The sequence below is a fragment of the Castanea sativa genome, chromosome 11 (assembly GCF_040712315.1).
Source record: "Castanea sativa cultivar Marrone di Chiusa Pesio chromosome 11, ASM4071231v1".
Lineage (NCBI taxonomy): Eukaryota > Viridiplantae > Streptophyta > Magnoliopsida > Fagales > Fagaceae > Castanea > Castanea sativa.
In genome coordinates this window covers 60,576,275-60,599,883 of record NC_134023.1, presented here as the reverse complement: position 1 = coordinate 60,599,883, position 23,609 = coordinate 60,576,275, and the positions used below count along the sequence as shown (strand labels likewise).

Below are 23,609 nucleotides of genomic sequence, written 5' to 3'. Positions count from 1 at the left end.
ATTTTTCATTATCTCAACCAAACACACCCTTTATCACTTAAAAAAAAAAGGTCATGCTTAAGACTCACACCTATAAGATATTTCATTCACTACTCTTTTCGATTTTTTTTTTAGAATGCTTTTCAATTAATTAATTAGAAAGAAACCCACTCGGAGTAGGTCATGTCCTATGGTCTAGTCGTAAGCATAAGTAAGTCCATTTATAATTATCATTTAGCAATATTTTTGGTATAACTTATAAGTTGATTTTTTTTTTAAAAAAAAGTCTTAGTTACATTTTAATTTTTTTGAAGAATATGATTTGAAATCTATGACATGGTGTCTTTATAATTTGAACACATGTCCTTTACTCCAAAATAAGAATTTTAGGAGTTGACTTACCTGCAACATTCATATACTTATTATTTTGGCAAATTTGTAAGATATTGCTGTGGTCTGTTATGGTACTATTATACTTTTACCAAATTGACTCTTTAAGCTAAGTACACCGAGTGCTTTCATTACTTTGTAAAACCAGCCTGCCAAATGCCATTATATGCCAAGTTGCCAACCCATATTAATGATGTTCAACTCAAAGTTCAGACTCTAAAATATGCTCTGATTTGGCTCAGGCTGTTGATGTATAGTGTATCCCTTTCCCCCATATAAAAACGTCCTCAGAGTACCTATTCTGCCCTTGATTCATGATCAACCGAAAATAAACCCCACATAAATCCAACGGGTCAAAGAACCCAATTTGGTCTTTTCCAGCCTTCCCAAAACCCCAAACCCACTGTAACTTTTCAGTATGGTCCCCAAAAGTTAAAACCCCCCACCAAAGTTTTAAGAAAATTACACCCTTACCCACGTATGACGTATCCATAGTTCATTACTTATCCATTTCTAAAATTGTGAGCAATGAACGCCTTCTGATCATTACAATTGTATGGGCCGATGACGTTTCATTGATCGCTCACAATTATATAAGTTATCAAATAAATTTAAAAATTCGACCTGAAAGGACATTAATAAAAAAAAAAAATTTAACCCCCTAATTAACCACTCTCAAATCTATTCTTCTAAAAAAAATATCAATCTCAAAAACCTCAATTTAATTTGTTTAAAGTCCTAATTAGTACTAATTTCATTCATGTAAAAGTTAATTAGTAATTCCTCTCTCTCTCTCTTTTTCACACTTTTTGTTCACTACAATTATATAGAGTCGGTAAACTAATGATGTTTCATTGAATAATCACAGTCACACAAGTTAGCAAACAAATTGTGAAATTGGGCCTGAAACAATGTTAATAAAAAATAGTTTAACCCCCTAATTATTGCGTCTCAAATCTATTCTTCACGAAATAAAAATATATTAATCTCAAATCTCAATCTAATTTGTTTAAAACTCCTAATTAGTAATAATTCCATTCATGCAAAAACTAATTAGTAATTCCTCTTTCTCTTTCTCTCTTTGTTCAAAAAAGAGCACACTTTTTGTTTACTACAATTGTATAAACTGTTTTATTAACTATTCATAATCGTACAAGTTATGAAACAAACTGTAAAATTGGACTTGAAATAATACTAATAAACAAAAAGTTTAACATCTAATTAATCCGTCTCAAATCTATTTTTCTCAACCCAAAAAAAAAAAAAACCAATCTCTTATCTCAATCTAATTTGTTTAAAAACCTAATTACAAATTTCATTCATGCAAAAAGCTAATTGCTCAATTAATAATTCCTCTCTCTCTCTCTCTCTTTGCTTGTTCAAAAAAGAGCACACAAATCCAAACACAGCCATATTGGAAACAACCACTTCCCCCAAAATATTTGCTTTTGTTATTGTTTTGTACTACAAATAGTCAAATACAAAAAGGCCAAACATTTTTCTGTTTCTCACAATTTCTTCTTGACTCTCTCTCTTTCTCTCTCTCAGCTCACACTCTCACTCTCTCTCTCTCTCACCCCAAGTATGTCTCTTTCTGTTGGCATTTTAGGGGGGTAAAATTTAGGGTTTTTGATGAAAACCCAGAAATTCTAAGGGAAGAGGGAGTGAAAATCTGTGGTGAGTTTTTCATTTTTTAGCTCATTTGCATTTCTGGGGTTTTCATTTTTTTTCCTCTGTTTGGTTACTGAGAAAGTCTAGACGGAAAATGAGGGAATTTTTTGGGGCATTGTGTTTTGTTGTTGTGTGTTGGGGAGTGGGAAAGTTAGTACATTGATGGGCTTGTGTTCATTTCCTTATTTTTTTTCTCCCTGTTGGGTTTTCTCGGGAACCAAACAGAGGCTTTTTAGTTTCTCTTACCTCTTTGTTTGACTGTCACTCTTTAAACCCATGTATAACCATTTTGTTGTGTGTTTTTGACTTTTTATCTGGTTTTAATTTAGGGTTTTGTGAGAAAAATCTCAGCTTCAAGTATATACCAACGACTCAAGTCAGGTAATTTTGTTCTTCCTTGCATGCATGTTGATTTTATTTTTTGAAGTGTTTGGCTGCTGAGAAAATGGAGGGAAATGAAAGTGGTGATTTTTTTCCTCCTTTTTTTTTGTTGCTGTTGTTGGGTTTTGGTTTTTGCCTAAAAATTAGGGGGGGAAAAAGGGCACTAGATGAAAGGAATTTTCATCCATTTTCTCAGAAGCCAAAACAAAGCCTTTACGTTGACTAAATTTATTCCCTTTTTTGCTTATATTTAATTATTCATTTATTCTGTTCAGTTTTGCTAAAATGTTGTTTCGGGCTTTTTTGTTTTTTGGTACTGTACTGATACTTGGATTTCACTTGTGAAAGTGTAATCTTGCCATTCCTTTTTATTTATTTCACAACTATAAACTATATAATAGGATGGCATTTTGATAAGTAATGAAAAAATTCCGAGAATTTTTAAGTTTTATTTATAAAGCTACGAAAATTGTAAACTGGTACTGAGCTAAGCAAATACTGCTATTATATACTTACTCAACATCACTGAAAGTTCCTGGAACATTATTCTTTTTTTCTTTCAATATTATTTTTGTTATGGTCTTGTTTACTGTCCACGAGTGATCTCATTTTGTTTACCTTTTGACATCTGCTTCCATAAACAATGTTGGCTTCACAGATCCTGAAATAGATGGAAGAAATTGCCTCTACTAGTTTTTTAGATGGGGAGGTTTTGGGGATAAGATTTGGCTTGGCCACTCGTCAAGAAATCGTAAGTAGAATTAAACTTTGAACCAATTACCAAATTACTGGGTCAATTTCTAATTTGTTGTTACAATGTTTTCATAGTGTACAGCATCCATCAGTGACTGTCCGATTAGCCATGCCAGCCAACTTGCAAATCCCTTTCTTGGCCTGCCCCTGGAATTTGGGAAATGTGAATCCTGTGGCACCTCTGAAGCTGGGAAGTGTGAAGGTGTGTAAGCGTTTATCAACCTTGTTATCTTGTGTAAAAATGATAGGATAATGTTAAAATGTATGGCATGCTGATAATCATTCATTTGCATGTGTTATAAAAAGTAACTGAGTCTTGTTCATTATGTTCCTTTCAGGGCATTTTGGATATATTGAGATGCCTATACCAATATATCATCCCAGCCATGTTAGTGAACTGAAGAAAATGCTGAGCTTATTGTGCCTAAAATGCTTAAAAATTAAAAAGAGCAAGGTATGACTTGAGGGCTCCTTTTTATCTCTTGATTCTGTTTGTGAAACAGAGACTTCACGCAAATTTAATTTTACTTGTTCTCTGAGTCTTTTCTCTTTGTTGATTAAGGGAATATAAAGGAGCTCATTGTTTTATTTTCACTTTTCTGCCGAGAAATGAAGTGCTTTTGTCAAGAAGCCTTGCCTATAAAAATCTATTTTGAATATTCTTTCTATCTTTGTAATTATATTATTATCTTTTTAAGTAATTACAATATTACTAGAAGCTTTGAGGGATTTGAATGGTCCACTCTTGAGTTTAAGTCTTTTTTTCTTTCTTACTCTTCTTGCATAGTGTTTAGTTTTGCCTACCTTTTCTTGTTTTTCCCTTCCTGTTTTGTTTGATCATTGTAATTTGGGTTCTTGATGTTGATGTCCCTATAGTACATTTCCTGTGTACTTGGCCTGTTTTCTTTTTCTAATAAAATCTTTTTCGTTACCTATCAAAAAAAAATTTTGTTACTTATAATTATTTTTATTTTTATTTTGTATCCCTTAATTTTATTATCTCTAAATATATAAGCTGGGAAACATTAACTGTTGTGCAATGTTTTGACATTTTCAACATATTTCATGAAACCCCCTGCTTTGGAACCTATGACTCTCTTGTTTGTTAATATCTTGTCAAGAAAGAATTGATATTTACTCTGTATCTTGATTTTCAATCCTTTGTTATTTTGTAAACCAGTTATGATGCACCTTTTGTTTGAGATTTTACAATTTCTGACCTTGGTACTTTTATATGCTTGATTGTACCATTCAGTTTCCGGCCAAGAATACTCCTGGTCTTGCAGAAAGATTGTTAGCTTCATGTTGTGAGGTGAGTGTCAATTGATGGTACTATATTTTCCTTGTTGGTAGATATGCATTATTTTATTCTTGCCAATATGTATTAACTTTTATGTGTCACTGCTGTGACATCATGTCTTAGTATTCTTGTTTGGCGATCAAAGAAATTTCCCCATTTGGATGACTGATGAACCTTCTTTTTAGGGAGAAGAGATGACTTTAAGTTATGGTCTTTGGTTCATATCATATATGATCATAATTCTTTGCCCTATAGACAGGTCCTTCAGATATTATTGAGTGATTGCTCAATTGGCACCTTCTCCCCTTGTAAGAGCAAGGTGGAGGGTGAGGTTTTGGGTTCAAGACTCATTGGGTGTGTGTATAATTACCAAAAATAAAGGATGGGTCCTTAAGATGTTTTTACCATATCCTTTGGTGCGGTTAATACTGTCTATGGTTCTATAAAGTTGAGTGAGGCCTTTGTTGAGCTATGTTGCTTGTACTTCAAGACACCATGGCTTGGTTATTAATATGAATGATTGAAGTAAGCCATGTATAAATTTCTTATATTCCCATTCTCTTTTCTTATTTTATTTTATATTCATCCTCATCAATTGGTAAGCTATGAGATGAATGAAAGTACTAAAAATTGATAGATAAAGCTAATTTGGGGTTTATAAAGAGATTGGAGTTGGTTTTTGATTCTGTCTGTAGCTTCTTAAACTTAGAAGTTAGAACTGTCTCCTTACCTTGTAACAACCTTTCTTGTAGACCACTTTTTTGTCCTAAGATTGTTTAAAATTTGATCTTTCTAGCAGTGCTTATTTGTGTAGATTTGAAATTTTTTCTGACGATATTGTTCTGTGCATTTAAATCTATTTTTTTCCTTGTTTAGGAAGCTTCACAAGTTTCTATTAAAGAGGTTAAAAAGGAAGGTGCTTGTTACTTGGAACTGAAGCTGCCGCAAAGGACAAGAGGAGAGGATTTCTGGAAATTTTTGGAAAGATATGGTTTTCGCTATGGTGATGACTTAACTCGAACTTTGCTTCCTTGTGAGGTTGGTTTCTACTCTTAATTGTGTTTGATTTTTGCTTGTTACAGTGACACTAGAATGTATTTTTTTGGGGCCTAGTTGATAAATGTAGGAGGAGGTCTTATATATTTAAATTGACTTCTTATCTGCTATTGTTTTATCGTTTTTGTATTTGTGGTGAAAATTGCTGTTCTGCCTTGAGTTTACACCCTTCTCCATGTTGCAGTGTTCTAGTACTGCTTGTGTTTTTTTGCACACATCTATTGGTAATCATCTGTTCTTATCTCAGAAATTTGGAGATGTGATCATCTTATGACTTGTTTTTATTGCATGTATTGTACTAGTAACGTTGTTTTTGAATGACATAAATAGCTACTCTTTTGTTTCGATGACAGTAATTTGGTGATTTGATCAGCTTATTGTCTTAGACTGCAATCTATGAATTTCATGTTCGTGCTAATACTATTTGTAGTTTTGGCTCACATTTCTAATCATGGTAATTTGGCGATATTACCATCTTATTTTCTTAGGTTGTTAGTTTGACTTAAATTTATGCCATGTTTAGGCCATGGTCTGCCTATTGCTTTTGTGAAATGTTTTGGATTTGAGGATTGGCTTGGAATAAAATTCTCACTCACTTATCTTGATGGATGTATAAGTTGGCTGAACTTTAGAATATATTTTGAAGTATCCCACCAATAAAATGATGTATTCAATTATTAGTGATTGGGACAAATGTGTTGTTTTGTAGAGGTATTAGATATGAGAAGAGAAAGCGTGTCGTGTAAATCATATGAATATTAGAAAATGCTGTGGTTTTCTGTTGATTGTGATATCTGTTAACTAGACTTGTGCTGCAACTTGATATTGCCTCTTGTACATGTGTAAATAACTAACAGGTAATGGAAATGCTCAAAAGAATTCCTGCAGAGACTAGAAAAAAGCTTTCTGCAAAGGGGTATTTCCCTCAAGATGGATATATCCTGCAATACTTGCCTGTCCCGCCAAACTGTTTGTCTGTGCCAGAAATTTCTGATGGTGTTAGTGTCATGTCTTCGGTAAGCCAAATTAGAAGCAAATCTTACAATTCTTTTGTGTTTAATGTCTTAGCATTTGGAGAGAGGATTTTGCTCAATTTTGAGGAGGGTTACTGCTAGTGAGATTGAAGCTTTTGTTTTTAAGGTCTCTCTATGATTGGACAACGGCTACTTGGTTGCTCTATTCCACAAACTTCTTGGAGTTCCTAGATCTTTTAAATTTTAGATCTTAATTTTGTCTTGGGTGTTTCTCTTGTATACATCTTGATTCCTGTGTTCTAGGGTTGCAGCCCATGTTGTGCTAATTTAAAGAAATTTATCTCTTTTTTAAATTTAAAAAAGAAGCAAATCTTAGCAGTGGGCCTTTTTTTTTTGTCGCCTATTTTGTCTGAGGTTGAATTCTCAGTCTACAAGCATTTTTGTCTTGTTTTATTCCAGGATCCTTCTATATCAATGCTCAAGAAAGTTCTCAGGCAAGTTGAAATTATCAAAAGTTCAAGATCTGGTACACCAAATTTTCAATCTCATGAAGTTGAAGCTAATGATTTGCAAGTAGCAGTTAATCAGTATCTGCAAGTTAGGGGTACTGCAAAAGCATCTCGTGATATAGATACACGATTCGGGGTTAGCAAGGAGTCGAATGATTCTTCAACAAAAGCATGGCTTGAGAAAATAAGAACATTGTTCATCAGAAAGGGTTCAGGCTTCTCTTCTCGCACTGTGGTTACTGGTGATGCTTATACAAGGGTCAATGAGATTGGTATCCCATTTGAGATTGCACAAAGAATTACATTTGAGGAGAAGGTTAATGTGCACAACATGAACTATCTACAAGAGCTGGTAGATAACAAGTTATGCCTCACATTTAGAGATGGGTTATCAACATATTCACTGAGGGAGGGCTCGAAGGGGCATACTTTCCTGAGGCCTGGTCAAGTGGTACATCGGAGGATAATGGATGGGGATTTTGTCTTCATTAATAGGCCACCAACTACTCACAAGCATTCCTTGCAAGCTCTAGCGGTGTATGTTCATGATGATCATACGGTGAAGATAAACCCGCTTATTTGTGGGCCCTTAGGTGCTGATTTTGATGGTGACTGCATTCACTTATTTTATCCTCAGTCTCTTGCCGCGAAAGCAGAAGTTTTGGAGCTTTTTTCTGTGGATAAACAGTTGCTTAGCTCTCACAGTGGCAACCTCAACTTGCAACTGACCACAGACTCATTGTTGTCTCTAAAGACGATGTTTAAGACATATTTCTTACCCAGAGCTGCAGCTCAGCAATTGGCCATGTTTGCTTCATCTTCTTTGCCTCGTCCTGCTTTGTTGAAGGCTCATTCTGGTGCCCCTCATTGGACTGCTGTACAAATGTTACAGACTGCTTTGCCTGCTCATTTTGACTGTGTTGGAGAAAGATACTTGATTAGTCAAAGTGACGTGTTAAAATTTGACTTCAATAGAGATGTAATATCCTCTTTGGTGAATGAAATTGTTACTGCTATTTTCTCTGAGAAGGGTCCTGAAGAAGTATTAAAATTTTTTAATTCTCTACAGCCCTTGTTGATGGAAAACATATTTGCAGATGGTTTCAGTGTTGGCTTGGACGATTTTTCCATATCCGGGGAGGCCATACAAGATATTCAAAAGAATATTCGGGATATTTCTCCTTTGCTGTATGACCTAAGGTCTACATACAATGAGACGGTGGAGTTGCAACTGGAGAATCACATCAAAGTTGTGAAAGCGCCAGTTACAAATTTTATTCTAAAGTCATCTACATTGGGTGAGTTAATTGACTCTAAAAGTGATTCAGCTATTAACAAGGTAGTGCAACAAATTGGGTTCCTGGGCCTGCAACTTTCTGATAAGGGAAAATTCTATTCCAAAACATTGATTGAAGATGTGGCCTCCCTTTTTAATGGAAAATATTCTTCCGTTAGAGTTGACTACCCTTCTGCTGAATATGGATTGATTCAAAGCTGTTTTTTTCATGGGTTAGATCCATATGAGGAGATGGTTCATTCAATATCTACAAGAGAAATTATTGTTCGCTCATCGAGAGGACTGACTGAACCTGGTACTTTATTTAAAAACTTAATGGCCATCCTTCGAGATGTTGTTATTTGTTATGATGGCACTGTCAGAAATGTTAGTAGCAATTCTATAATTCAATTTGAGTATGGAGTAAAGGATAAAACTAAGCCTCAGAATTTATTTCCTGCTGGGGAACCTGTTGGTGTCTTAGCTGCAACTGCGATGTCAAATCCTGCTTATAAGGCAGTTCTTGATGCTACTCCAAGCAGCAATTCCTCATGGGAGCTGATGAAGGTATTAAATTTTTGGCTGGTGCATATGATATTATTCATCTTTTCTTTGCTTCTTCTATAGCAAGTGCATGGTTGTCTCTCATGATTGTACACTCATATTTTTATTTACTTTTTACTCCAGGAAATACTGCTTTGCAAAGTCAATTTTAAAAATGAACTTATTGACCGCCGAGTAATATTGTATTTGAATGAATGTGGTTGTGGGAGAAAGTATTGCCGAGAAAAAGCAGCATATTTAGTAAAGAATCAATTGAAGAAAGTCAGCCTTAAAGATTCTGCGGTTGAGTTCCTGATTGAGTATGTTTTGCCATTACATTTGGTGCCTTTTGTTACTTATTTATCTTCCGTTACATATCTATGCATTTTCCTATGCATGTACAATATGGCTCAAATCTATGCTCATTGTTAATTATGTTGTTAGTTGATATGTTATTTTTGTATTATATGTGTATTGGTCTTAAAGATGGATCCAAGAAAAGATGATCATTTATGTCATTCCCTATAATACGAATTTTGTGAAGTAGAAGCTATAAATCTTGAACGTCATGTGACCCTTGGTTGTCTCACATGTGCTGTAATTGATATCTGGATCTGCTTCTTCATTTGCCTAACTTGTTATATATTTGTGATGAAGTTTTGTTGACCCTTGGTTGTCTCACATGTGCTGCAATTGATATCTGGATCTGCTCCTTTATTTGCCTAAGTTCTTATATATCTGTGATCAAGTTTGTTGACCTTTATTGAGTCAAATGATCTGGAGGGTCTAGTTCGTCCATTAAAGTTGAGCATGGCCTTAGTTAACCAATTAGGCATTTGTTCGGCATTCATTTTGTTTCCACTCTTTGCCTTACTGTATGTGTGATTTAAGAGAATTTAATCCCAAAGGAATGTATGCACACTTGTCCATTTTGTCAGCCCCTTCGCTATAACAAGACTAGTCTTTTATGCATCTATGTTATGTTTTGTTTTGTTCATTTTTATTCCTTTGGCATTTTAAAAGGTGGAGTAACTAGCATGTGACTCTAAATGAAATTAGATGGTTAAAATTTATTTGTTATTTGGAATATGAGATAGGACTCTAGGATTAGGCTATTATCAATCAGCAGTAGATTCAAGTTCTCTTTCCTGCATCAATCTGTGCTGGTGCTACAAATATAATTTGCAGATAGTTTCATTTCTTCCCTTGTTTCTGCTGACATGCTTAAACCAAGTCAACAAGTGACCCTTTTGGTAGGAAACAAGTCCAGAATTAGAAAGGCCACTTTGGAGGAATATTTGTCAAGTTAAGCTGTACAATCATTATCTAAGATGCATCTCACTATGTGAATTTTAAAGATCTTGGATTCTCACTGAGCAATGTTTCTGTGTCATACTTTTCCCCCCTCTTCTTCTTTAGTCTTTCTTTTCTAACCTCTATCTAGTGAAAAGAAGTTCTAAAAGCTTGCTTTGCCCCGTAATGGTCACTTTACTGTCCATACATCATATCAAATATATAAATATTGCTTTGGATGTAAAATAGAGATTGTGATAAGTGTATATTACAAATCAATTTTTCCACTGAGTAGCTTTGTTTGAGCAGGTTCTAAATGTCTAGAAAAAATGAAAATTGCAAGAGATGGTCATCCTCAAAAAAGATGTGCGATTGAGTTCTTTGTTTGCTAATTGTCTTTATGGTTAAATTTCAGTGAGAACATAGTGGGAGAAATTGCTTGTTCACCATCCTGTGTATGACAGCTCCCATGTTTTTTTCATTTGCTCTCTTTTTTCTATGACAATATGGTGCTCCTTTTAGTACCAACATGCAATGCAATCTCCCCTCTCTCTTACAATTTGTCATACTCCAATTTTTTTTCCCTGTTCAATTTAATTCGAACTCCATCAAAGTTCTGATAGTTGTGCTTCTTACATGCAGATATAAGGGGCATCGAACTGTATCAGAAGGTTTAGAGATTGATGCAGGCCTGATTGGTCATGTCCATCTAAATGAGGTTGGTGCATTTGCTTTTAACTTGTTTATTACTCTCGAGTATATTTACAATTGAAGTTGCTGTTGCTTGCTGTTTAGCGATTATTCTTTTGGTGAGTAACTTGAGATTTGTTGAACAGAAAATGTTGAAAGATATGAACATTAGTATGCATGAGGTTCTTCAAAAGTGCCAAGAGACTATTAATTCATTCCGGAAGAAGAAGAAAGTTACTCGTGTTTTTAAAAGGACGGCTCTGTCTTTCAGGTTAGTCTCAGTTAACTTGTAATCACATAATAAATTTGCCATATGGTCATTAAATTTAGGGTTTATTTTTTTTTCTGCAATGTGCTTTTTGAGATGACTAGGAAAACTGCTTACATGGTGTGGGGCGCCTGCGCGGGGGGGTGGGGGGAGGCTTAAACAGCTTTTGCTTACTTTGACCCTTTTCCCCCTCCTTCCTTCAAGTTGCATTTTTTAATTGATAAATTTTTAATATTTTTTGATTTATTTATACAGTGCAGTAATATAAAATTATTGCAAAGAATTTTATGTTTGTCACACCAAAATGTAAATCTGTAAGTATTGGCCTTTGGCCATCTCTTGAAGTTTCAAAGAATCCAAATCTACCAGACTATGACTTGTGCTTCCTGTTGATGTTGTAATGGAGGATGAAGATTAGCATTATGGTTGATGGTTACAATTTGATTAAAATCTAAACTTTTATAGGTCAGCATGATAGTTTTGTTTTGGCTCCAAAGTAGGAATCAGTGCATACACCAATACTTTTTTTTATAAGGTTCGTATGGGGTATGTGTGGAGGGAGAGTAACTTCTTGACTTCTGAAGGTTGTGAAAAATCAGTTTTTGATTTGAACCTCTTACTTTTTTTTTTTCTTTTTATGATTGGTTAAGGTTCAAGCATTACCCGGTGGTATTAGCATCCTCTGTGGTGCCTGGTGCCTTGGGTTTGTACCCCACCGCCCCCTCTGCCCCCTATATACCTACAACACCAACAAAGCCTTGGTCTCAATATTTTAGGGTTGGCTACGGATCCTAAACAGATTAGCAAGGGACTGGAGATTTTAAATCTTAGAAATTAGTTCTTTTTATAGGGTGTTTCACGTGTATACTTACCATGTTTCATGGCGGGTGTCCCTTACTGGGCCTACTAAATTAAAGTTCATTTCCTTAACCCCAAAAAAAGAACTACCTACTAATCTTTTTGTCATTGTTGGCATCCTAACAATTTAGCGGTCAGAATGACCACACTTGGGATTGAACATTATGTATTTGTCAAATATAGTCGATCTTTGTTGTCAATCTTTTTCACTAGTAGACTAATAAATCGTTGTCTCATTTCTTATTCTGGGTCTTGTCCACGTTATCTTTTTGGATAAGTAAATAATCTCCACATTATCGCATTTTAACATGACATCACAGCCCATGAAGCTACTCTTTCATTGCTGTTGTGATATGTTATCCAACATTGTTGAATCCTTCTATAACAGCAGAAGAATCACGATGAAATGTTTATCTGAGACACCTTTTTCTTTGATGGCTTTGTTGTCATATTTTGTACTTGCTTCCAATGGTCTTTTTAAGGAACAAAAAAGAATATAAAGTGTGGGAATATCTTAAAACCTGATATATGAGTATGGTAATAGACACCATAAGCATGTTCTCTCTATGAATAGACACCATGAGTATGACTATGAATATCTGGCTTGAAAAGAAGTTTCAAAATCTCTCTAAGCATGTTATCTCTCATAGTTGTAAATTTGTAATATTAGGTCTAGCATTTTTGTTATTTACATGGTATAAACTAATGAAATGTTTGGTTTAGTTTTTGCCCTTGTGTGTGCAATTTTATTCCCTTCTAACCCACATGTTTTCTGCAATTTAGCACAATACTGAAATTCTTAAGAGTGAAAAGTTACCTTTTGCTTTATGGTCTTTCTTGGCAGTGAATGTTGCTACTTCCAGCAGTCTTGTGCAAACGAAATCGCTGGTATGCCGTGCTTGATGTTCTGGTTGCAGGATATGTGTGATATTCATTTGGAGAATACTTCACATATCCTTGCTGACATGATTTTTCCGGTTCTTCTAGAGACGATCATCAAAGGTATAATTCATTGCAGCTGTTCGTTATTACATGATTTTTGTTTTAAAGTTTCATGAATTCTGCTATGTACCTGTATATGAACATGGTAGAGTACGTGATTTTACCTCAAAATTGGTCATTGTTAGGCTCAGGTGCATGCAACCTGTGTTCTGTTTTTCTTTCTTAATACAGTTTCATTATCATGATTTTGTTTCAAAACTAATTATATATATATATACACACACACACTAGTCGATAAAAGTGATTTTCCTCTCCTGCTGATATGCAATAACTGTGCTGGATAACAAACAAATACAAAATGGCTTTTCTTCTGCTTCACTCACTCCTGCTTTCTCCATTATTTAAAATTTCACTGTGCTTGTGGAATTGTGAGGGTTGAAAAGTTTTAATCGTAAATGTCATGCTTGAATTTGGTTAAATAGGCTTTTAAGCTGCTTTTCAATTTCTTTGAATTGAATGCTTTAGAGTTTTTTCTTTAGTTTGGAAGGGATTCTCTGAAACAGATGTAAGAACAGTTTTATTCATATTTTTCTAACGTGTTTCTATTCCCTCATGTCAAAGTGCTCTGCAAATGAGGGTGACTAAACTCCATTAAGATCATAGTCTTTTTAGAGTTGTGTGTGTGTGTGTGTGTATAAAATTAGTTTTGTGCTTTTCTGATTTTTATTTTGTTTTTTGAGTGTTTCTTTTCTAAAAACAACATTCTTGAGACATTTTCCCTCTTAGTCAATGTATACATAACTGATTAAATAACGTAGGACAAATTGAGGTATGTGTTTACGTGTGTTTGTGGTGGGCTTGGGGTTAGGAGAACTCGTAGATCTACTTTTAGAATTTTTGAAGAGGGGTTTTAGGATTGTGATAGAAATTTAAAGATGGTTTGATGAGTTATTTGATGACTACGTAGTAGAATAAAGTATGTGGGAATTTAGAATTTTGATAGGTAAAAGAAAGAGCTTGATCTGGGATTGTAAAGAATACGAGTAAGAGAGAATTTTAGGGTCTTCAGAGGCTTTATGAACAGTATCCGTGAACAATGCCAAGGAAAGCGATGAAAGAAGAGAAAAAGGAGTAAGAAAAGAAACCACAAAGGCCAGCATGCGTCTATGCGCAAAATACTCAAATTTTGTTAATCAACTCCATCTCCTTTGAGTACATTGTGCATAATTTTTATAAGGACCTCTTCTTGTACTAGCAGTATTAGGACTCCTATTTTGAATAGTGAACTAAAACCTAAAAAAATACTAACTTGGATCCAAAGAAAATAAAGTCTAAGATACTTAAGATCAATTGGTGATACTCAAGCAAATTTTTGAGAAGGAAACCTTCTGAAAGTGTGATCCTGAAGTCTCAAATATGGAAAAAGTTTTTAGTGTTTTAACTTGGTCCAGGGTTCCATATATGTTCCACAACTATTGATGTTGCCCTGTATACCAAATTGTATAATGTACCTTTACCTTTGATTTATTAGGTCCAGCCTAAGTATTTATTTCATTGGTCGTATATGCTGTGTCTTGATATTTTAAGAATTCCATTGAATCTAGAATATGAAATGAGATGCTCTTTCTTTTGAATGGGCAGGTGACCCCAGGATTTGCATGGCAAGCATAATCTGGATTAATCCAGATTCAACAACATGGATAAGAAGCCCTTGTAAGTCTCACAAGGGCGAACTGGCAGTGGACGTCACTCTGGAGAAATCTGTTGTGAAGCGTACCGGTGATGCTTGGAGGATCATTATGGACTCATGTCTTCCAGTGCTTCATTTAATTGACACAAGGCGCTCCATACCATACGCGATCAAGCAAACTCAGGAGTTGCTTGGGATCTCTTGTGCTTTTGATCAGGCAGTTCAGGTATTATTAGACTTCCTATACCACCTTCTGAACTGTTCCACATTAGGTTTAGATGCTAATCAGCTCAATGAAAGGGTTTTTTGTTTTTATTTTTATTTTTTCTATTTTCCTCTCCTTTTTCCCCTAAGAGAAACAACTAATGTTGTTGCTCATTGTGCAGCGCCTGGCCAGATCGGTGACAATGGTGGCAAAGGGTGTTCTGAAAGAGCATCTCCTTCTCTTGGCAAATAGTATGACGTGTGCTGGAAATTTGGTTGGCTTCAATACTGCTGGTTATAAGGCACTGTCTCGCTCATTGAATGTCCAAGCACCATTTACTGAAGCAACACTTTTTGTAAGTAATAGCTTTCATTTGAATTATTTGAAATATGTACAGTTTAAATGCAAGCATTTGTCAAAATTGGGATCCTATTGAGTATCACTGGATCAAAGTGGTTTCTTTGGATTGGAATATAGGATCTGATCATAAAATTGTAATATTTTTAAATTATGCTAATTAACTAAAAGAAAAAAAAAAAAAGAGCTTACTTAACCTTTTCTTCTATAGTACATTTCCATTGTACTTGTAGTGGCTTTGGCTAATAATATTTCTTACGTTACTTGCCAACAAAAAAAAAAGGTAGAGGTTATACCTTTTGATTATAGCTCTAAAGGTGGAGCCCTCACAATTTAAAAATGTAAAGATCAAGGTTTGACTCCTTGCAAAAAGTACATAAATATGTATCCAAGCTACATAAAAAAATTTGTCTAAAGGTGGAAGACTAACGTTGCTTAAAAGCACGTTATCTAGTTTTGCCACTTATTATTTATCTCTTTTTACCATCCCTACGCATGTGGCCAATAAAATTGAGAGGTTGCAAAGGGATTTCTTGTGGGGGGACTCCAAGATTCATCTGGTGGGATGGGACAAGGTGTGTGCACCTTTGAAAAATGGTGGGTTAGGAGTAAGGAAAGTAACTACTTTTAATAAATCCTTACTAGGGAAGTGGCTATGGTGGTTTGAGATTGAGGAGACAAGGCTTTGGAGAAGGGTTGTCGCTCTAAAATTTGGGGAAGAATGGGGGGATGGACATCCAAGCTAGGTAGAGGGGTGCATGGGTGTGGCTTGTGGAGAAGTATCAGCATGCGTTAGGAGGAGTTTAGCAAAAATATTCGCTTTGAGGTAGGGGTGGGAGATAGAGTTAAGCTTTGGACAGATCAATGGTGTGGGGATTCTCCTCTTCAATTGACTTTTCCGAGGGTGTATGGGATTGCTTCCTATGAAGAGGCATCGGTGGCCTCTTCTCTTGAACGGTTGGGGATAGAGGAATGGAGAAGCTATAATGTTCATTCTCTTTGGAATCCTAATGATTGGGAAATGGGTGGGGTGGATGGATTTCTCCATACCTTGGGTTCAAATCTACCTCCCATTGAGAACGGAGATCGTATGAGGTGGAAGTTAACAAAGAATGAGGATTTTGATATCCGATCGTTTTACAATAAGTTGAGAAGTCTCTTGCCCATTATTTTTCCTTGGAAAGGTGTTTGGAAGGTTAAGGTTCCTCTGCGTGTTTCCTTCTTTGTGTGTACTGCTGTATGGGATAGGATTTGAGAGGTAGAGGGATGGATTTTGTTGACTGGTGCATCATGTGCCGCTGCAATGGGGAGACGGTGGATCATTTGTTACTTCATTGTGGTAAGGCTTATCGGCTGTGGAGTTTGGTGTTTAGATCTTTTGGTAAATCTTGGGTCTTGCCAAGATCGGTTGCGAATACTCTTTTTGGTTGATGGAATTGGCTTGGAAAGCATTCGTCTAGTATTTGGAATTTAGCTCCATTGTGCTTAATGTGGTGCCTTTGGAGGGAGCGAAACAGGAGGACTTTTGAGGACATGGATAGCTTGGATGACTAGCTATATTGGCTTCTTTTAGTGGCTCTCCATTTGACTGGTCTAAGGCTTGGGGACTCACCTCTAGTGATTCTCTCCCTATGTTCCTTAGCTCGCTCTTGTATAATTAGTATATTTTCTTTTCTTTTTTCTTTCTTCTCTTTCTTTTCCTTTGTAATTTTCTCTCTGCCCTATGTTGTTTTGCATAAGGTAATGTTCTTGAATATATATCATTATTACTTATCAAAAAAAAAAAAAAAATTTGTTCAGTTACAAAAGATATAGACATCCCAAGTTTGCAACAATAAATAAGTGACATAAAAAATATATTAATTTAGCCATCCCAAGATTGCAACCCTGTAGACAAATAAGGAAGATTGCAGGTTTTCAGCAATGTTTAAATTTGTGTAATAGGTAGGTGATGCAGAAAGCCAAGAGTGAGAAACTAATGAAAAATATAATAAGCAAAGAATGGAGAAGAAGCAAGAAAAAAAAGTAAATAGCTGAGGGAAAAGGAAACTGGGAATTTCATTGTGAGAGAGAGAGAGTTTTGATGCCACTGGTGTTCTGATGTTAACTTCCGCTCCTAGTCTGCCTCTGTACTCTTTTGGCATTGAAAAAGGGGCTAATTGCCCTAATGGGATGTAACAGCAGTGAATAAGAGAGCTGATGGCCCAGGAAATTTGTGTTGAGGCATGTTTTAATGCATCTTTGGCCTTGCCTCTTTCTTTTTGAACTGATTTTATATTGGACCTAACGACCAAATGCAAACAACAACTCTGTTGCAAGAAAACATCCCTAAGTTCGTACAAAATTTGAATTGGTGGGATCTTACATAAGATAAGATCCTGATTTTAAATCCTGGTCCCAGCTAAGCCTACTACTGATTTTTGAAGCTATGTGGATCGTTTGTTGGAGTTTGGAGCACAAAATAATGCAACTTAACAACAATCTAAACTAAATTTTGAAAAACCAGTAAATAATTTTCGATCCAAGTTGAGAATAATCTGTTATTAATTTTTTGTTTCACCTTGCCCCATATGTGATTCAGACACCAAGAAGATGTTTTGAAAGAGCTTCTGAGAAGTGTCACGAGGATTCTCTGTCGAGCATTGTTGCATCATGTTCCTGGGGTAAACATGTGGCAGTGGGTACAGGTTCTAGATTTGATGTGCTCTGGGACAAGAAGGAGGTATTAATGATTTTAAAGTTCTCCAAATGTCTTTACAACTGTTTTAACTTACTTGGTGGGGTACTGCTAGATTTATTTGACATTGTTTACGTTTCCAGGGAGGATTGAATCAAGAGGGTGGAATAGATGTTTATAACTTTCTACATATGGTGAGAGGAAGTGCAAACGGAGAAGAATCAAATACTGACTGTCTGGGTGTAGATGTTGATGATCTTGTGCTGGAAGATGAATATGCAGAGTGGGAACCCTCCCCAGAACATAACTCAAGTTTTGATAAGCCATCCTTTGAAGACAGTGCTGAATTTGAGAATTGTCTAGATAATCAGCCAGGTGAATCAACTTGGGAAAAGGTTTCGGCTTTCAATTCAGGCTCTAGTGGAGGATGGGATGTTGATAAAAATGCGGGAACAACTACAGGAAAGGGTGATGTATGGTCTGGTTGGGGAAGGGACAAAGCTGAAAACCAAGATGCCCCGGCTTTGAAACCCCCGGAGGATTCTGCTGGGTCAGGTGGTTGGGATTCTGTGCCGGCTTGGGGGACTAGCGATAAAAAAACAACAAATGATTGGGGAAGGGACAAAGCTGGAAAACAAGATGTCCCGTCTTTGAAACCCCCGGAGGATTCTGCTGGGCCAGGTGGTTGGGATGCTGTGCCAGCTTGGGGGACTAGCGATAAAAAAACAGCAAATGATTGGGGAAGGGACAAAGCTGTAAAACAAGATGCCCCGTCTTTGAAACCCCAGGAGGATTCTGCTGGGTCAGGTGGTTGGGATGCTGTGCCGGCTTGGGGGACTGGCAATAAAAAAACAACAAATGATTGGGGAAGGGACAAAGCTGTAAAACAAGATGTCCCATCTTTGAAACCCCAGGAGGATTCTGCTGGGTCAGGTGGTTGGGATTCTGTGCCAGCTTGGGGGACTAGTGAGAAAAGAACAACAAGTGATAGTGTTTCATCTGATTGGGGGACCCTTAAATCTGAACAACGCGACATCATCTCCACAAAAGCTCAAGAAGATTCTTTCAGATCTGATGGTTGGGATGTTGCAGCGTCTTGGGAGAAAGGAACTGCAGCAAAGAGTGAATCATCTGGCTGGGGGACCAAGAAAGCTGAAGCTGGTGTTGTCATCTCAGAAAAAGATGATTCTTTCAGATCTGATGTTTCAGTGCCTTGGGGGAAAAAAACTGCAGAAAAAAGTGAGTCATCTCTTTGGGGGACCAAGAAAGCTGAAGCAAGTGATGTCATCTCCTCAGAAAATGTTTCTTCTGGTTGGGGGATGGGTGGCAATAAATCACGAGATTCATTTGTCTCTGCAAAAGTACAAGAGAACTCTCCCAGAGCTCGCAGCTGGGATGCTGCAACTCCTTGGGGGAAAAAGGCTGGAGCTGGTGATGAATCTCAGCCTTGCAGAAATGATGGGAAGCCTCTACGTGACCGAAGCACAGAGCCTTTCGATTGGGATAAGAAGCGGACACAGGAGAGAGTTCAGTCATCATCTAGTGGGGACTGGACTAGGGATGCACACCCATCCCAGTCTGTGGATGTTGAGTCACCTGCCAATAAGAAGTTGACACAGGAGACAGCTCAGTCAACATCTGGTTGGGCTTCTTCAACTGCTGAAGACTCGAGTAGGGATGAACACTCATCCTTAACCGTGGATGTAGACTCACCTGCCAATAGCAATCCATGGGGGCAGCTGAAGTCACCAGAATCTTCACAAGGTTGGGGCTCTCAGAATGAGTCAAAGCATGGTTGGGGTTCACCAAATGCTGGTAGTGGCAATGAAAGTGACAGACATAATAATCAGTGGGGAAGAGGAAGCATGGAACCACACTTCAAGAAAAACCGATTCGAAGGTTCAAAGGGTTGGGGTACAAATAATGGAGAATGGAAATCTAAGAACCGTCCTGCAAAATCACCTGGACCTGGAAGGGCTCATGATGATGCTGGTGCAGGTGGAATATTTACTGCAACCAGACAACGATTAGATATGTTCACTTCTGAGGAACAAGATGTTCTTGTGGAAATTGAACAGATTATGCAGACTATCAGAAAAATAATGCATCGGACTGGGTATGTTTTCCATGGTTTATACTTGTATAGCTCTAAATAATGTGTGCTAGTCGTTGTTGTCTTTGTTGCTAAGCAACTCGATAATATGGGATGATTGTTACACTTGCATTTCAAGTTATATGAATAAAACTGTAACCAAATGATATTGGCATTTGTCATATAAAATGTTCTGTGTCCAATTAGAATGGACCAGTTTATTCAGGGAAATCTCTCCTTTGGAGTTGAATAGAGTCCAGGTTGAGGACGATGGCAAATGAGGCGTGCTTAAAATTTTATCGACAACCGTGAATGATAAACTTTTACAATTGAATTAGAGGCACTACTCAGTACATTATTCTTTTAAGCTATAGGCAATTAACATGGTACCATTCTAATAATTTAAATGCACAACTTTTTGAAGTTGCTTGATGCAATGTGTGCTGTTTATCATGTACCGTGTATCCTGCATTTGTGCTCTGTTTCCATGCTTAGCCCTTTTTCCCAAGGCTAAAAGGCTGACTGTACTTTACGTTTTTATTGATATATATATATATATATATATATATATATATATATATATTTAGTATTATACCTTTTGTGCATTTAGGATACTGGCTAGGCACACACCCACTTGGGAGCCACTTTTGTGGTATCACATACCCCTTAGGTAAATGTGCATTGGCAATTATGGTCTTCATTATGGGATCTTTAAACCAGAAATAAAATCCAGAAGCTTTCATTGATGCCTCATTTTTCTACTCTTTGATCTCTATCTAATTTGTGTGTTACTTAACTTATCAAAAAAAAAATTCTCTTCTTAACTTGGTCATTTCCTGAAATGTGATCCATTCCCATCATATGGACATCTTCTGATTTTAAGTTTTTTTCTGAAGGTACAATGATGGGGACCCGCTGTCAGCTGAGGATCATTCCTATGTACTTGATAATGTTTTTAACCACCACCCAGATAAAGCAGTGAAAATGGGTGCTGGAATTGATCATTTCATGGTATGCTTCACAACAATGTTCTTGCAATTTTGTCCTTAATTATTCCGTCCTCATTATATGATACAGTGGATTCAGGACATTTTTGGATGTTTATTGTTGGATATGTGAGAGTTTATTGTTTGTTTTGCCTTTTCAAAAGAGATTATTTATAATAAAAACAGATCTTTTGGTCTGGCAAAGTTTTCCAAACAGAATATCCTTGCCTATTTTTTTTCCAATGATTTCAAGCTACCATGTATACAGTGAAATCCTTTTGCACACCAAATATGTGCATTGACTTTAAAAATCTGTGCAATTGGTTTCTTATTGCATTGGTGGACAAACATATGGGAAAGCTATGCTCTCCAGTCTCCACCTACCTGAGGTGAATTGCCTTGACCATGATTCAATATACAAGAGTAATAGTTTTGCAGTTTGAGTTACATTCGGGGGTTAATTATCTTGTTACTGCAGAAAACTATTGGTCACTTTTTCCCACGCCATTCAGGAATGCAATGTCTCAAATTTACATTAATTAAACATAATTGTTTACAAAATTTAATATTTAGCTCAGTGCCCTTTTTTTTTTTGCTGACCTTCCTCTTTGATCTAACTTTACTGTTTGTAAAAATATCCAAGACCATGGGGATAATTTTCTTGCAAAATTTTCTCTAATGACTTCATGTGATTCTTACTCTTTTTCTTTGATTAGTTGATAAGTTCGTACTACAGTACTACTTAATAAATGGATCTAAAATAGTTGATACTTCATGATCTTACATCTACCATAACTGAGTTTCCATGATGAGTTCTTCTCCCCACCCCCCCCCCCCCCCACCCCCAAAAAAAAAAAAAAACTGGTGAAGTGATGTGTCTCATTATTCTAAACAGAAAATGTATATAATTTGCTGATTATTGAAATGGGTTGACACATCTATTGTGTAGTTGGAAAATCTTATTTGTGCTTGTGGACTGTTTTACTTCAATGCTGCAGTGTTGGATGAATCCTGTAGTCCAGAACAGATGACTTTGTAAACATGGATTTTGACTTGACTAATTTGCAGTGTTTCTCTATTTAATAATAGGGAAGAAAATTTTAGGTCTTTGGTAGGTCTTAAGAATGGAGTAACCCCCCCCCCATCCCCTCTTTTTTTTTTTTTTTTTCTTCAATTGGTAATTTAGCATTTGCGTTACATGATAATTGATGTTTGCTATAATGTTGAGCTCGACATGTAGGTTAGCAGGCACAGCAGTTTCCAGGAAAGCCGGTGCTTCTACGTTGTCTCAACTGATGGTCGTAAAGAAGACTTTTCCTACCGCAAATGCTTGGATAGCTTCATCAAGGGAAAGTATCCAGATGTTGCTGAAACATTCATTGGTAAATATTTCAGAAAACCCCGTTCTGGGCCTCCTGGAGGCAACCGGGAGAGACACACCAATCCAGAAGAAACTGGTTCTTCTGGAGGGAATCAGGAGAAGAACAATACTCCAGAGGAAACTGAGAATGAAAATAGGCAGTAAGTCCAAGGAGGGGGGGTTCTAATTTATGTTAATTGTAAATCTTTTAGCTTGCCTCCCTCATCATGTAACTAGTTACAAACAATTCCCATCATCTGCTATTCTGATTTGTATATATACTGGGCGGATGTTTTTAGTTTACTTCCAGCTCGTCCACAACAAAATCAAAACTGAAGCGTGCTTCCATCTCAGTTGCTCATTTTTCATACAAGAGCGGTTCTTATTTACCCTGTAGTTAGCTTATTTGGTAGTTTGTAACCTATACAGTGGGTTTTGGGAAATCACAGGCTATTTATTCTTGTTGTTTTTGAAGCAAAATAGATGGAAGTGTTGCATTCTCATCAAAACTTCTCCAATTTCTACTTTCTTCTTCCTTATTTTCATTTATTTGTTGTCTTTCCAGTTTGATTAGTCTGCTGCTTATCTTAGTGAGATCAATTGTGATGTGTGACTGATAAAACAGACATGGTGTGCGATCCTATAGCTTCATAACTGTTGGGGGAGTGTTTTGCAAGACACTGAAGAGTGAAGACACCACAGGGCTCTTGTTTATTTTGACAAGCAATGCAATTTGTTGTATATAGTAACTAGCATGATTCAAGGTTGTCTTATACTACTTGTGAAGGTTTTGCACGTGTAACAAGGACTTTGAAAACGGGTTTATGGGCAGGGTGATGTTTAATCATGGGTGCTTTGTCCCCATTTTGGGCGGGGCGGGATGTGTATATATTAGATAAAAATGAGAGAAAAGGGAGGAATGAGAGAGAGAAAAAACTTTGAATGACCAAAACCATTTTAGAAACACTTTTAAATTAGCAAATTCTATCATACCAAAAAAGAAGAAGCAAATTCTACTTATCTTACCTGTCACATATTAACCAACAGCTGTATGCTCTTAACTTATCCAAACCTACAAAGACGAGTTCAATGGTACATCAATACATACACATTAGGCTTTAACTTGTAATGCTATATTAAAATACTAAATAAATTAAACTAAATGATTTCAAATATACATTCTTTTTAAAGTATTAATAACGTGGTATGGGTTAGTTAGATTGAAAGTTTTGTCTACAACTCTAATTTGTGTGTTTTTAAGAGAATCTATCGACTCATGAAAACTAATTTAAAGTGTTGTGTTAGGTTAGATCAGGTTGGCTATAATTTATTAAGTTGATGTGTTTAATACCTACTCAT

General features: G+C 36.3%; 1 protein-coding gene across 1 annotated transcript; it reads left to right on the top strand.

Moving 5' to 3' along the window:
* The first annotated feature begins 1,864 nt into the window (after positions 1–1,864).
* On the top strand, positions 1,865–22,759 carry LOC142615477 (DNA-directed RNA polymerase V subunit 1). Its single transcript, XM_075788216.1, has 19 exons — positions 1,865–2,046; positions 2,370–2,421; positions 3,080–3,172; positions 3,250–3,376; positions 3,513–3,628; positions 4,430–4,486; positions 5,351–5,512; positions 6,388–6,546; positions 6,964–8,856; positions 8,977–9,152; positions 10,768–10,843; positions 10,962–11,086; positions 12,786–12,943; positions 14,525–14,799; positions 14,960–15,133; positions 17,717–17,857; positions 17,956–19,928; positions 20,801–20,915; positions 22,131–22,759. Exons 3-19 carry the CDS (start codon positions 3,092–3,094, stop codon positions 22,413–22,415), a joined length of 6,093 nt encoding a protein of 2,030 aa, XP_075644331.1. The 5' UTR covers positions 1,865–2,046; positions 2,370–2,421; positions 3,080–3,091; the 3' UTR covers positions 22,416–22,759.
* Positions 22,760–23,609: the final 850 nt, after the last annotated feature.